Below are 15,966 nucleotides of genomic sequence, written 5' to 3'. Positions count from 1 at the left end.
AATCTTCTGGAACGTGAAAAATATTTTTTTCCCCTCAAAACGCTTGTCTTCCTTACTCTCATTGTTAGACATACGGCTAACGTGATCACAGATGTAAATAGTGACACAAGTCACTATTTAAAAGGCAGAGCACAGAATAAAAAAGGGGGGGCGGAAATAGTTACTCAAAAATGGCGGCAGTGTAAGAATGCCGGGCCATAGGTCAGTTGTTACCCGGAAGAACCCATATAAAGGAGGGGGCGATGAGGCAATCCGGAAGTGGATATAATGAAGAGGTGCCACTTGGCGGCCATGGCTGCGGTAGTATCTGTGGCTCCGGGTCAAAGCCCAGCGGAGAGGAGTGATAAGGGGCGCACCGGCTATAGGGCGGAGGGAGCTTTGTATCGAATTCGCTGCTGAACTCCAGTCTCTTCGTTAGAGACGTACAGGACTCCTTTCCTCATTCGAAACTCGAAGGAGAGTTTGCCGGGACTGGTGGGCTGGTTCCAGCTGGGGGGATCATCGGTTCCAGCAGGGTGCCCCAAAGAGCTAGGGGTGCCGTGAGGACGAACAAGTTCGCTTGGGGTTTCCTCCTTTTCCTGCTGCCGCCTGCAACGTTGTCTGTGGAGAGAGTGGGCCCATTGTGCCCTTCTCATTCCGACCATTGAAGGAATCGCTTCTTGGCGTATTTTTTCCCCATTGACTTTTCTCATCTCTGTTAACGCACCGGAATCCAGGGACTGGAGTCAGAAAACTCGGGCTGGGGACCTAAGATTGCTGAAAGTTCTCTCTGATGCTACTGTCAGCCCACAGGGGCTGTGTCCAGGTACGCTCTCGAGAAAGGCGCTCCGTGAACACCTCCGCCGGCAGGGAGGACGGAAGAACTGGAAAGTCCCTCTCGTTCTCTTGGAATCACGGCGCGCGTGTAAGAACCCGTGGAAGCCGCTGAAAATCTGTAGTCCGGTGGTGGTGGGCGCGTACAGGAGGGCAGAATGGATGATTTCATCTCCATCAGCCTGCTGTCTCTGGCTATGCTGGCGGGATGTTACGTGGCTGGAATCATTCCTTTGGCTGTTAATTTCTCGGAGGTAAGCAATTCGCAGTTGTTCGTCGGCTGTCCGGCTGGCCGCTGGGAAGTAGTGGGAGTAGTAAAGGAAAGCCGCTTCCTCAGTTAATCCCAGGGCTAAAGGTCTTATTAAGGAAGACCATCTTTTTAAAAGGTGCATAACATTTAACAATGGGAACAAGCCTTATAGTCAGCATCCGAGTTCTGGACCTGGGTGGGTGGATCCACTGCAGATCCTGGAGCACTCCCAGCTCCCTGGAACCGCAGCCAGAAATCTGGAGCTCTGTGCATTTTCCTGGAGAGAGGCACTAACTAACATTCTTTTGGTTTCTCAGAAGTTTCAAGGAATGAAGGTTCCGGATTGCTATGAAGAAATGCAAATGGCGAATGTTGTTTGTTCATAGGAATTAATATCAATATAACTTCTTTTTTGGAGAATATCAAGCATAGTTTTGTGGGGTTTTTTTTTTAAAGAGAGGTAGTGTTTTGGATACCCGTGTTAGAATGGAGAAAGAAAATATTTTTTAAAAAACTTTAATTACGCCGAGACCGGTTTGGCTCAGTGAATGGAGCGTCGGCCTGCGGACTGAAGGGTCCCGGGTTCGATTCCGGTCAAGGGCATGTACCTGGGTTGCGGGCACATCCCCAGTGGGAGATGTGCAGGAGGCAGCTGGTCGATGTTTCTCTCTCATCGATGTTTCTAACTCTATCTCTCTCCCTTCCTCTCTGTAAAAAATCAATAAAATATATTTAAAAAAAAAACAAAAAACTTTAATTAGGTTGTTTGTAACTCACACTTCCTTTTATTTTTATTTTTATTTATTTTTATTTCTTTTTACTCACACTTCCTTTTAAAGAAGAGCATTGGAATGGATATTTGAAGTTGTTTTCAGATCTGTTAGCTTAGAAATGAAATTTTTGTTAATATGTTTTTAAATTTTGGTTAATTGTCATTACCTGAACAAAACGTTAACTAACTGGGGAAAGGAAGACTGATGAAAGCGTTGTTCAATGAAAATGGAGATGGGTTCTTCAGGTTGCCAAAAAGAGTGCACAAGGTGCACAGAGCTCAAAGATTTAGGGAGAAAAACTGCTACATTGGGGGCAACAGGATTTCATAAGTATGACCTGGAGTTGAGTAAAAGAGGCCGTTTTACTGCGGGTCCTGGAAGTGCTTTCCCAGGATAGGGAAAAGGAGAAGGGCCTGAAGTAGAAAGGAAAAGTTACAGCTGAGGTGTGAGGTAGGCCTTGAAGATAGCCTGTGGATGGGAAAGAAGGTGGGACTAGGCCTTGTGAGTTTGCGACATAGTTAAAGCCACAGCCAGGTGGAAGGGAGGCTTGAGTTGCTGCTGCTGCTTTTCAGTTTCCTTTTGGTATCTAATACCAACATTGAGCTGATTTTTTTTAATGCATACATTACCTAGCTTTGTTTTAAAAACTCAGTGAGATACAGATGGGGACTCAGATTATGTAACTTGGATAAATTAATGAAGTATGCTAGAATCAGAGCTGTTTCTTTTTTTTTCTTTTTTATTGTATTGGGTGACATTGGTTAATAAAATTATATAGGTTTCAGGTATACAATTCTATAATACATCATCTGTATATCGTATTGTATATTATGTTCATCACCCCAAGTCAAGTTTCCTTCTGGAGCTGTTTTTTAAATCTAGGTTTTTCAGACTCAGAGGAGTTTGTAGCTACTGTCCATTGTGGCCAATGTAGCCGACTGGTAGCCCACATACCAAACTTAGCTGGTAGACTTATTTTGTTAGATTAGCAGTGTTTGATTTTATTATTGTTGTTTTTGTCTATATTCTCTTAAGGCAACAGTTGGCTAGAGCTGAGTAGCAGTAGATTGTCGCTGTCCTTCTTGGCTGCAAGGCCTACCAAACTCATTTTGACTACCTGCCTGCCCAGTACTTTGTGAGCCTGCTGTCTCTCTCTCTCTCTCTCTCTCTCTCTCTCTCTCTGTGTATATATATATATATATATATACACACACACACACACACATACATATATATATACATATACATACACACACACACACACACACTAGAGGCCCATTGCATGAAGAGATTCGTGCAATAGGCCTTCCTTCCCCTGGCTGCCGGCACCAGTTTTCCTCCAGCACCCAGGACCCAGGCCTTCGCTCCGGCCACAGCAGAGAAGCCAAGCCTCTTCAGTCTTCAGTCTTCAGTCTTCAGTCTTCGCCCGGCCGGAGCCTTCAGTATTTGCTCCATGCCTGCATATGCAAAATAACTGACATCTTTGTTGGGTTCATTAGCATACTCATCCTGATTGGCTGGTGGGCATAGTGGAGTGACACCAATTTCCATGTTTCTCTTTTATTAGTGTAGATATATATTTATTTCAGAGAGGAAGGGAGAGGGAGAGAAATCTAGAAACATCAATGATGAGAGAGAATCATTGATCAGCCCTCCTGCATGCCCCACACAGGGGATGGAGCCCAAAACCCAGGCATGTGCCCTGACTAGGAATCCCGGTTCATAGGTCGATGCTCAACCACTGAGCCATGTGCCAGCCAGGCTAAACTATATTTTCTTAAAACTACATTAGAATTGAATTGATATTAATAGGGCTGACATTTATAAGCTTAAGTTGGTTCATATATATATTTAAAGATTTTTTAAATTAATTTCAGAGAGGAAGGGAGAGGGAGAGATAGAAACATCAGTTGCCTCCTGCATGCCCCCTACTGGGAATGGAGCCTGAAACCCAGGCATGTGCCCTGACCCGGAAATCTAACCGTGACCTCCTGGTTCATAGGTTGATGCTCAACCACTGAGCTACATGGGTCAGGCAATGGTTCATATATTTAAAAACAGATTGAGGTGACATTTATCAAGAATTATAATTCACATAAGAAACTGATAAAATTTATTCCTATAAAATGCTTAGTACTTTTCCAATTTCAGTATTTTCTCAAACTATTCTTGGGTGATTTTTGCAGTATGCAGATATATGCTATTTTGTTTTTCACTGAAAGGAAATGTGTACATGAGTGGTGTAATTAACCAGGCCATTAATAAAGGTAATTAGTATGTTATGTCATTCTAAATTGATGGCCTTGTGGTCTTTTTCAACTGTAGGTCTTAAAATGCTATAAATCGGCATTTATAATATCTGTTAATTACATCAAGAACAATGCATTTTGAGCTGTTAGAATAAAATGAAAGTTATATATGTTAGAGACATTTTAGAATTTAACTGGTGTTTTCTATCTCCTAGGAATTGAGCATTTTTTCCTCAGTAAATTATACTATTATTATTGACCAAAGTATTGTGAAATTAGTGAGATGATAAATACTAGTATGTAAAAATAAACTTCATTCATGGGGACTGGGAAGCACAATTTCTACCCTTAGAAAATAGCTTCCTAGATTCCTAGCTTTTCTTTTATTTATTTTTTGTTAATCCTTACCCGAGGATATTTTTTCCATTGATTTTTAGACAGAGTGGAAGGGAAGGGGAAAGAGAGAGAGAGAAAGAGAAAGAGAATCATTGATGTGAGAGAGACACATTGGTTGCTGGGGATTGAGCCTACAACCAAGGTACGTTCCCTTGACCGAAATCAAACCTGCAGGGCCAGACCAAATGATTTCAAGGGCCGTATACAGCCCTTGAGCCAGATGTTCCCCACCCCTGCTTTACTCCTGTCTGATAAAGGAGTTGGACACACTAGTTTAGTACTAGCTTATGTTTTTTAGATTCAATTGTTAATGAGCAGTTTTCTTTGGCTCTAAATGGAAATACTACATGTGTGTGTTGAGAGCTTACAACTTAACATTGCCTAGTACAGTGATGGCGAACCTATGACACGCGTGTCAGAGGCGACACGTGAACTCATTTTTTTGGTTGATTTTTCTTTGTTAAATGGCATTTAAATATATAAAATAAATATCAAAAATATAAGTCTTTGTTTTACTATGGTTGCAAATATAAAAAATATATTTCTATATGTGACTCGGCACCAGAGTTAAGTTAGGGTTTTTCAAAATGCTGACACGCCAAGCTCAAAAGGTTTGCCATCACTGGCCTAGTATAAACACAGCTTAGCAGGTGCTCTGATTGATGATGAAGTTCAGATATTAACAATGGCTAAGTGGGATTTTAGATCAGTTATCTGAGGATTGTTATTTACCTGAGCATGTCTTCTTTTTGTCACAGAGCTGTTAAGGGAGAACAAGCTATGTTTGCATCAGACCTCTAGGGCAATATTCAAGCTCTCTGGTAAATGACCAGCTTTTGTTTTTAATTTCCATTTCATTGAAAACCCAATATATTTGTAAAAATGAAATACTTAGAAAATGAAGTGGGGGGAAAACATGTAAAATACAGGCCCAAATGCAGTACTATTAAATTGAAGAGACATACAATGACTCCTTTAGTAATTATAATGATCGTATTGCTATAAAATTTTTTGAAGGCTTTCTCTCAGTTTCGTACTTTTCTCATTGCAGACTAGTTTGGATTATAATGACACATTTTTTTTGTTAAAGTATAAATCCATATGTATGTAGATAACTTCAATAAAGAACTTAAGATGATTAATAATGGCCACTAATTTCAAAAGGAACTATCTGAGACAGGTACTATAGTTCAGAATCAGTGTCACTACTTGAACAAGTTATTTACCATCCAACGCTGTTCTGTTAAACAGCCTTATAGGATTGTTTTGAGAATATAATCTTATCTAATAATCCTATCTAATAAAGAGGGAATATGCTAATTGACTGCCCCACTCTCAAAGATGGCGGTGCCCAGTTCCCTCAGCCCTGCTGACGCGTCTGCCTCCGGAGTCCCCCAGTCCCCTCAGTCCCCCAGCTGCCCAGGGCTGGCCCTAGGTGCAGGCAAGCCTCGGATGGTGGCTGCCCAGCTGTCCAGGGCCGCCCGAGGCTCAGGAAACTAGGGCCGCCCAAGGCTTGCACTGCCTGCAGTGGCAGCAGCAGAGGTGTGATGGGGCGTCGCCTTCCCCTGATCTCCGGGTCACCTCCTGCCCCTGAGGGCTCCCGGACTGTGAGAGGGAGCAGCCTGGGCTGAGCGACCCCCCTCCAGTGCATGAATTTTCATGCACTGGGCCTCTAGTGAAATAATATAAGCATAGGCCTTAACACTGTATTTAGAACATAAAGATTTTTTTTTTTAAATGTTAAGATTATTCTCAGTACTGATTTTGAAACTTTTTTAGTATATTTTCACTAGAGGCCTGGTGCATGACATTCATTCCCCAGGGGGCGGGGGGAGTTCCTCAGCCCGGCCTGCATGGGGAGCGGGCCTAAGCCGGCAGTCGGACATCCCCTGAGGGGTCCTTAGTGCTGCCCCAGAGGCGGGAGAGGCACCTGCCACCGCCACTGCACTCGCCAGCCGTGAGCCTGGCTTCTGGCTGAATGGCACTCCCCATGTGGGAGTGCACTGACCACCAGGGGGCAGCTCCTGTGTTGAGCATCTGCCCCCTGGTGGTCAATGTGTGTCATAGTGACTGGTTCACCATTTGGTCTATTTGCATATTAGGGTTTTATTATATAGGAGGATTGATTTCAGAGAGGAAGGGAGAGGGAGAGAGAGATAAAAACATCAATGATGAGAATCATTGATCAGCTGCCTCCTGCACACCCCACACCGGGGTGTGCAGGATCCAACCCGCAACCCGGGCATGTGCCCTGACCAAGGGTGCTATGACCTCCTGGTTCATAGGTCGTGCTCAACCACTGAGCCATGCTGGCTTGGTAATCAGTTTTGTTTTTTTTTAATATATTTTTATTGATTTCAGAGAGGAAGGGAGAGGGAGAGAGAGAAGAACATCAGTGATAGGAGAGAATCATGGATTGGCTGCCTCCTGCATGCCCCTCACTGGGGATCGAGCCCACAGCCCAGGTATGTGCCCTTCACCGGAACTGAACCCAGGACCCTTTAGTCCGCAGGCCGATGCTCTATACACTGAGCCAAAGCAGCTAAGGCTGGACAATCAGTTTTTTAAAAATGCATTCCGCCCTCACCTGTGTCCCCAAATGCAAATGACACTGTAGTCTCATAAACTGAGTACTATCGTTAATTTTAAAGCTTTGTTTACTAATTTGATAGATAAAAACACATTTTTGTTATTTTAATTTTCTCAGTTCAGTTGAACATCTTACATAGTAATAACAATATTTATTGCCAAAGTTTTCCCAGGTTCTTTCCCAATGGGCTTTTGTTTGTTTTTGTTTTTGTAGTCACACTGAACAGTCTTATAGGATTTCCACTTGTGTTTAGTTCTTTTATATTTAGAAAGGACTCTTATACAAAAAGAAAAGGAATTAGTCTTGTTTTCCAAGATTGGAGGAAGTGGCATTAATAAAGTATTGTTTGTTATTACCTCTGTGTCAAATGCATTAGGACATGGAAAGCCTATATGATGCTGGCAAAATGGCAAATATAGCATTGCTCACTTGAACTTTTAGCCAAGTGTCTGGGTTTTACTTTGTTGTTCTTATGGCTTAGAAGCTTTCCTCTGCATGCTACTGAGGCTGTTAAAGATAAGCAATAATGGCAGTCACTCTGTGCTGTGTGTTAATATACTATTCCTACATGATGATAATAGTAATAGTAGTCATCATCTCTGCTCCTTTTTTTTTTTTTTAATCCTCTCCCAAGGATATTTTTTTTTCCCCATTGATTTTTAGAGAGAGTGGAAGGGAGGGAAGAGGGAGAGAGAGACATCTAACTGAGAGAGACACATCAATTGGTTGCCTCCCACACATACCCAACCAGGGCCAGGGATTGAACCTGCAACTGAGGGTATGTGCCCTTGCTTCGGAATTGAACCTGAGACCCTTTGGTCATCAAGCCGATGCTCTAACCACTGAGCACTGGCCAGGGCTCAGCTCCTTCTTATAGAAGACACTAAATTTGCTCAGGGTCACATAGCTGCTACTGAGAGGCAGGGAACTTTTTGGCATCTTGTCTCAGTTGTGAGGACTTGAAGAACTAAGTTTGTATTTGAGCTTCCTTCATTTCCTTCATTAGCCGATAGAGTAGTAGTTAAGTTGACATTAGGAAGTATCTCCTTGAAGCAGGTTTGTTTGTAAGAATATGGAGAAAGCTTTTGTTGCTTGAACAGAGTTTAGTCCAGTGATGGCGAACCTTTTGAGCTCGGCGTGTCAGCATTTTGAAAAATCTAACTTAACCCTGGTGCCGTGTCACATATAGAAATTTTTTGATATTTGCAACCATAGTAAAACAAAGATTTATATTTTTGATATTTATTTTATATATTTAAATGCCATTTAACAAAGAAAAATCAACCAAAAAAATCAGTTCACGCGTGTAATAGGTTCGCCATCACTGGAGTCTGTACCCTAAATGTTTCATCTCTTCAGTGCATAGAGCTTTTGAAAGGATTAATTTTATAACAAAGGATGAATCTTTAATTTTTTTGGAAACTACAGTTGATGAGTTCAGTACTGAAATGAGCATGGTACAAGGGGGGTTGAAATAAACTATTTTCAATATTAGGAGCTTTAAAAATTATTGACTTATATGTAGTGTGACCAAACAATTTGTTGACTGTTTTGGTGAACAAGGAAAGAAAAACCACTTAACTGTCTTGGTGTCTGCCAAGAAAATTAAACTGACTTCAAAGCTTTGAGCTGATAGTTAATTGCAATGAGTACAAGCTGTTGTTTTAAATAATACGTCTGGTCAGTACTTTGGCTCAGTCAGGCTACAGCTGTGAAATTGTAAAATGAGATGCATAAAACCAATGTATTGCAGTGTTCATGCCTCTCTTGAGCAAATATTTTATTTCTCTGACAGAAACTATCACTTTGGGAACTCACTTTTCATCTTGAACTGCACTTGGAATATGTAGTTCTTCCTTCAAATACACCTTTTTGGTGATTTACCATAAGCAAAAGAGAGACCCTGTCAGCATTTTAATTCTAACATACAGTTTTGAGATTGAATCCCAAGCTGTGAAATTATGTGAACAAATAATCTATATAAATAACATGGAGCCACATATGTAGTGCTTAAAATAAGTCTGATTGCAACTAAAATGATGTAGGTAGTTAAGAAATTAAGAAAAAATAAAAACTGAAATGACAACCCATGGCAATGATGTTTTTTAAAAAATATATATTTTTATTTATTTCAAAGAGGAAAGGAGAGGGAGAGAGAGAGAGAGAAACATCAATGATAAGAGAGAATCACTGATAAGCTGCCTCCTGCACACCCCCCACTGGGGATTGAGCTGGGGGCATGTGCCCTGATCGGAATCAAACTGACCTGGTTCATAAGTCCACACTCAGTCATTGAGCCACATTAGGGTGAATTTCTAGAAGTGAAATTGCTGGATCAAAGAATTCACAGTTTTGAGACTTTAAATCTAAATTGCCAAATTCTGGTTCAGATAGGTTGTGGCAATTCACATTACCGCCAGTGTTAGACAAGTATGATCATTTCTCCCTATCATGGATAGTAGAAAAATTTTCCTACATCATTGCAAATCTGGTAAATTTTAAAATGGCATCTCTATGTTTCAACTGGCATTAATTATTCATGAAGCTGACCCTATTTTATTTTCACTAGCCATTATAGATTTTGGTCTCACAAATGAGCAGAGCTCACAATCTTGATTAGATACTTCAGAAATTTTTTTCCATTCATTCATCAATCTTTTCAACAGTTTTCTTTTTCTTTTTTTCTTTCCAGGAGCGCCTAAAGCTGGTGACTGTTTTGGGTGCCGGCCTTCTCTGTGGAACTGCACTGGCAGTCATCGTGCCTGAAGGAGTACATGCACTTTATGAAGATATTCTTGAGGGTGAGAGAGAGAAAGGCCTTCTTTGAAATATGTTATTGACATGGAGAGTTGAAAGGAGCTTAATGGTATTTCTTCTGAACTCAATTGACATTTGCCATAGAAGTCTACCCTAAAAGGAGTTCTTAAAATATATGTTTTGACATTTTTTACATTGAACACATCCTTAGCAGTATGTGATTTGAGTGCCCCAATTCATGAGTACCACTTAAGATTTATTTTCAATAACGCATGAATTTCAGTCTTTCAAAGTCTGACTGACCTTTTTTAATGCCCACTTAAAAACTTCCCAAATCCTACATGATGGGTATTTTTAGTATTCTTTAATTGAAAAACTATGTAGATATACTAGTACACATTTGGATTTAAGGACTCTTTATAATAAACTTTGTAGATCAAGCATGTCAAACTCAAAGGCTAACATGGGCCAGATAAACAAGGTTTAAGTTTCTGTGGGCTGCAAAAAAAAACAAAAACTTCAATTTTCATAGAAACGTAGGTTTATTTCAATAGAGACATGCTGAACACAAAGGGCTGAAATAAATGAGTAATCGTTAACATAAAAGAGTAGAACATTTTAATAAAAATTAATATTTTTTCTTGAACATTAACTTACCAGACACTGAATAACTGCACAAATTAATAAGGGTGATGCAAATAAATCAATTTGCATTACGTGGCAATCAGCTGCTAAAATATTCGCTGCTAATATTAGTAGAGAGAAATGGTGCGCCTGTGCGTAAGGAGCATAAGGGAAATGAATGCAACATGATTATAGTAATCAGTCATTAGTGAACATTGTAGTTCATTATTAATATGTAGAACAGGATATTGTAAAAATTAAGTTATGAAATGTTTATTAAAATGTTTCTTACATACCGTCATATTGGCTAGGCCACAAAAATATTCATTGTGGGCTCCATGTAGCCCGTGGGCTGCGAGTTTGACATGCTTGTTGTAGGTAATCGGTGAGGACCCCTGCAGTAAAGAATAAAGAAAAACTAAATATCTAAAGAGGACTCTTCCTGACACTAATAACAATCAGAGAACAGTATACCTGTGTGAGAACAAATGCTGGACAGTCCTCTTGGTTCACTCACCTGCTAAATAATTTGGTTGTTCACACCAGTTTGAAAACATAACTTGATTCAAATTTGTGATTCAGCAAAGTCAGACTGCTACTTGTCATGAAACATCACAGATACCTGTAAGGATTAGGAACAGGCTGAGGATTTGTCAGCTTTAGGGGGAGAAAAATAATAAGGAACCTTAGAGCAGTGGTCCTACTCTTTTGATCACACATCCTATTGGGGAAAAAGATATATATGTATTATTCTATTAATATATTGTGTTCATTATAAAACTCATACCTAAAATTATAGAAAAGTTTAAACTAAGATTAAAGTAAATATGTGTCAAAGTTTTCTTTCATATCCCAGTGGATCAGCTTGAATTTTTCTAAGTATAATTATTCCACTGTAGTGATCAATATCCTGGTATACTAGGAAACATTCAGACCATGACTAAATAGACAATTAAAATTTTTTTCTTGGCTTTGTAGCTAAGAAAGAATTATGGGTTGTTTTCTAAACTTGTCTGATAATAAAATTTCCTTGGGGGTGGTGGTGTGTCTTTTAAAAATATAGTTTCTTGGCCTCCCCAAAGAAAAGGCCTGGGTATATCTATTTTTAACAAATTGCCAAATAATTCTTAGTAGACAAGTTTGGGAAACACTGGGGTAAAGGAAAGAAGTGCTTAAGGTATAAGTTGTTGTTTTTAATAATAGTTTTATTGAGATATAATTCACATACCATATTTCAGATATAGTTTTAATCTTTATTATGTGTTGGGTTATATCCCTTTATTTTCAGTTTTTCTGATTTTGACTCAGAATATTTTTGTGGATTCATCTGAAAATAGATATTTTATAAACCTACTTTTTAAAAAATAAGCGTTCCTGTCTCTTTAACCTTTCATCATGGATTAGTCTCCAGCTCTAAGCCATCATTTAAAATTTATTTTATTATTTTTATTTACATACTAGAGGCCCGGTGCACAAAAATTTGTGCACTGGTTGGTGAGGAGGGGTGGGGGTGTCCCTCAGCCCCACTTGTGCCCTCTCACAGTCTGGGACCCCTTGGGAGATAACCACCTGCTGGCTTAGGCCCACTGCCCAGGTGGCAGATGGCAGGCACGATCCCTTGGTGCCTGCCCCGCCTCCTCGGGTCGTACACACGGCAGTGCCGACCCAGGGGTTGGGGTGCCGCCCCAGGCAGGTCGCACACGGGACGCCCGGGTGGGCCGGCTGATTGCTGCTGCCCCCCCCCCCCCTTCTGCCCTGGGTCGGGTCGCACACGGGACGCCCGGGCGGGCAGGCCGATCACTGCTGCTCCGCCCGGCCGCCCCGGGTCGGGTCGCACATGGGACACCTGCCGCCCTGGGTCGCAGATAGCAGGCCCGGATAGTGGCGGGGCAGGCAGAATGGCACTGTCCTGCCCTGCCTGCAGTATGCAAATTAGCAGCCATCTTTGTTGGCGGTTAATTTGCATATCGTGCTGATTAGCCAATGGGAGGCGTAGCGAAGGTATGGTCAATTACCATGTTTGTCTATTATTAGATAGGATATTTACATTCACTCTTTTTGGTGTACACCTCTATGACTTTTTTAAAAATTGTTTTATTGCTTAAAGTATTACAAAGGGTATTACATATGTGTCCTTCCCCCCCCCCCGACCCCCCCGCCCTTGACAATCCCCCAGTGTCTTATGTCCATTGGTTATGCTTATATGCATGCATACAAGACCTTTGGTTGATCTCTTACCCCTCTTCCTCCTGCCCCCCAACCCTCCCTGGCCTTCCCGCTGCAGTTTGACAATCAGTTTGAGGCAGCTCTGCCTCTGTATCTATTATTGTTTGTAAGTTTATAATGGTCTTTATTATCCATGAATGAGTGAGATCATGTGGTATTTTTCCTTCATTGACTGGCTTATTTCACTTAGCATAATGCTCTCCAGTTCCATCCATGCCATTGCAAATGGTAAGAGTTCCTTCTTTTTTACAGCAGCATAGTATTCCATCGTGTAGATGTACCACAGTTTTCTAATCCATTCATATACTGATGGGCACTTAGGCTGTTTCCAGATCTTAGCTATGGTGAATTGTGCTGCTATGAACATAGGGGTGCACATATCCTTTCTGATTGGTGTTTCCGGTTTCTTGGGATATATTCCTAGAAGTGGGATCACAGGGTCAAATGGGAGTTCCATTTTTAGTTTTTTGAGGAAACTCCATACTGTCTTCCATAGTGGCTGCACCAGTCTGCATTCCCACCAGCAGTGCACGAGTGTTCCTTTTTCTCTACATCCTCTCCAGCACTTGTCGTTTGTTGATTTGTTGATGATAGCCAATCTGACAGGTGTGAGATGGTACCTCATTGTTGTTTTGATTTGCATCTCTCGGATGATTAGTGACTTTGAGCATGTTTTCATATGTCTCTTGGCTTTCTTTATGTCCTCTTTTGAAAGGTGCCTATTTAGATCCTTTGCCCATTTTTTGACACCTCTATGACTTGGCAAATGCATAGAGTTGTGTTATTGCCACTGCAATCAAAATACAAAACAGTTCCATCACACACAAAAAACATTCTCTCATGCTGCCCTTTTGTAGTCAAACCTTATTTCTTCTTTGTCCCTATAGTTTTGCCTTTTCCAATGTCATATATATGGAATCTTGTAGCCTTTGAGTCTGGCTTCTTTCACTTGGCATAGTGCATTTGAGAGTTGTCATATTGTTCTATGTATTAACTAGAGGCCCAGTGCATGAATTTGTGCACCAGTGTGGTCCCTTGGCCTGGCCTGTGGGATCGGGCCGAAACCAGCTCTCTGACATCCCCTGAGGGGTCCGGATTGCAAGAGGGTGCAAGCCAGGCCAAGTGACCCCACCAGTGCACGATCAGGGCCGGGGAGGGACGTGGGAGGTTGGCCAGCCGGGGAGGGACTGTGGGAGGTTCTCCAGGGAGTGTCTGGCCCATCTGGCTCAGTCTCGATCAGCCGGACACCAGCAGCAAGCTAACCTACTGGTCAGAGCGTCTGCCCCATGGTGGTCAGTATACATCATAGCAACTGGCCGACCAGTTGTCTGTTTGCCCCCCTGGTGATCAATGCATGTCATAGCAAGCAGTTGAGTGGCCTTAGCATATCATTAGCATATTACATTTTTTAAAAAATATATTTTATTGATTTTTCACAGAGAGGAAGGGAGAGAGATAGAGAGTTAGAAACATCGATGAGAGAGAAACATCGATCAGCCGCCTCCTGCACATCTCCCACTGGGGATATGCCCGAAACCCAGGTACATGCCCTTGACCAGAATCGAACCTGGTACCTTTCAGTCCGCAGGCCGACGCTCTATCCACTGAGCCAAACCGGTTTCGGCTAGCATATTACATTTTGATTGGTTGAACAGACAACCGGACACTAGCATATTAGGCTTTTATTATATAGGATGGTTTGTACATTTTTATTTCTGAGTAGATTCCATAGTTTGGATGAACCTTAATCTGTTTATTCCTTCACCAGTCAAAAGACATATGAGTTATTTCCAGTTTGGGTGATTATGAATAAAGTCACCATAAACATTTTTGTACAGGCCTTTGTGTAAGCATGAGTTTTTATTTCTCTTGTGTAAATAGTTATAAGTGAAATTGCTGGGTACGTGTGTTTAACATCATAAGAAATTGCCAAAATTTTTCCAAAGTGGATGTACCATTTTGCATTGCCATCATTAATGTATGAGTTCCAGTTGGTTCTCTTCCTTGCCAGCTCTTGGTATTGTCTGTTTTGTTTTAGTTCTTTATTCTAGTCATTCTATTAGAAGGGTAGTGGTATCTCAATGTGGTTTTAATTTGCAATTTCCTAATTAAGAATGATGTTGAAAATCTTTTCCTGTGCTTCTTTGCCATTGTTATATATTTTTTTGGTGATATCAAATCTTTTGCTCATTTTTTAAAAATTGAATTTTAGCCCTGACTGGTTTCACTCAGTGGATAGAGCGTCTGCCTGCGGACTTGGGGGTCCCAGGTTCTATTCCGGTCAAGGGCATGTACCTTGGTTACGGGCACATCCCCAGTGGGGGGCGTGCAGGAGGCAGCTGATTGATGTTTCTCTCTCATAGATGTTTCTAGCTCTCTATCCCACTCCCTTCCTCTCTGTAAAAAATCAATAAAATATATTTAAAAAATAAAAAATTGAATTTTATTATTATTGAGTTTGGAGAGTTATTTATGTATTCTGGATACAAGACCTTTATCAGATGTGTGATCTGCCAGTATTTTCTCCTAGTCTGTGACTTATCTTTCCATCCTCTTAATAGCTTCTTTCACAAAGTAGTTTTAAATTTTGATGAAGTCTAAATTATCAGTTCTTTCTTAAATGAATTGTGCTTTTGGTGTCATATGTAAAAACCTTTGCTGGACTTATTTTTTTTCCTAGAAGTTTTATAATTTTAGGTTTTGCATTTAGGTCTATGATCCATTTTGAGTTAATTTTGAATACAAAATGAAGGTTAGTTTTTTACATATGAATAGGTGTCCAATAGTCTTTGTTGAAGACTCTTTCCTCTATTAAATTGTCTTTACACCTTTGTCAAAAATCAATTGACCATATTTGTGTTTGGTCTATTTCTAGACTCTCTATTTTCCCCATTATCTATGTTGTCTGTGCTTTGCTAATACTACCTTGTCTTGAAGACTGTAGCATTATAGCAAATCTTGAAATCAGACAATGGAGTTTTTTAACTTTGTTCTTATTTTTCAAAATTGTTTTGGTTAAACTAGTTCCTTTGCCTTTCTATAGAAGTTTTTTGGAATGAGTTTGTGAATATCTGCCAAAAAAATCATGCTGGGATTCTGATTGAGATTGAATTGAATCTGTAGATTACTTTGGGGAGAATTGACATCTTAAGAATTTTGTGTTTTCCAATCCATGAACATAATATATATATCTCCATTTATTTAGGTCTTCTTTGATTTCTATAGTGAGTGTTATCATTTTTAATAGACAGATCTATAAATATTTTGTTAGATTTATACCTAAATATT

The 15,966-nt window shown here is 40.6% G+C and overlaps 1 protein-coding gene across 2 annotated transcripts in view; it reads left to right on the top strand.

The window, feature by feature from the left end:
- Positions 1-274: 274 nt before the first annotated feature.
- SLC39A9 (solute carrier family 39 member 9) overlaps positions 275-15,966 on the top strand; it is a 39,471-nt gene continuing 23,779 nt past the window's right edge. For both annotated transcript variants that reach the window (XM_070417687.1, XM_070417676.1), the window contains exons 1-2: positions 275-1,067; positions 9,764-9,872. In XM_070417687.1, the coding sequence (XP_070273788.1) occupies positions 972-1,067; positions 9,764-9,872 (205 nt within the window). In that variant the 5' untranslated portion in view covers positions 275-971. The remainder of the gene's footprint in view (positions 1,068-9,763; positions 9,873-15,966) is intronic.

The sequence above is a fragment of the Myotis yumanensis genome, unplaced genomic scaffold (assembly GCF_028538775.1).
Source record: "Myotis yumanensis isolate MYYU_CA2020_CCGP unplaced genomic scaffold, mMyoYum1.0.hap1 SCAF_1, whole genome shotgun sequence".
In the NCBI taxonomy this organism is placed as follows: domain Eukaryota; kingdom Metazoa; phylum Chordata; class Mammalia; order Chiroptera; family Vespertilionidae; genus Myotis; species Myotis yumanensis.
The sequence above is the reverse complement of the archived record's forward strand: the minus strand, read 5'-3'. Positions and strand labels throughout refer to the sequence as shown.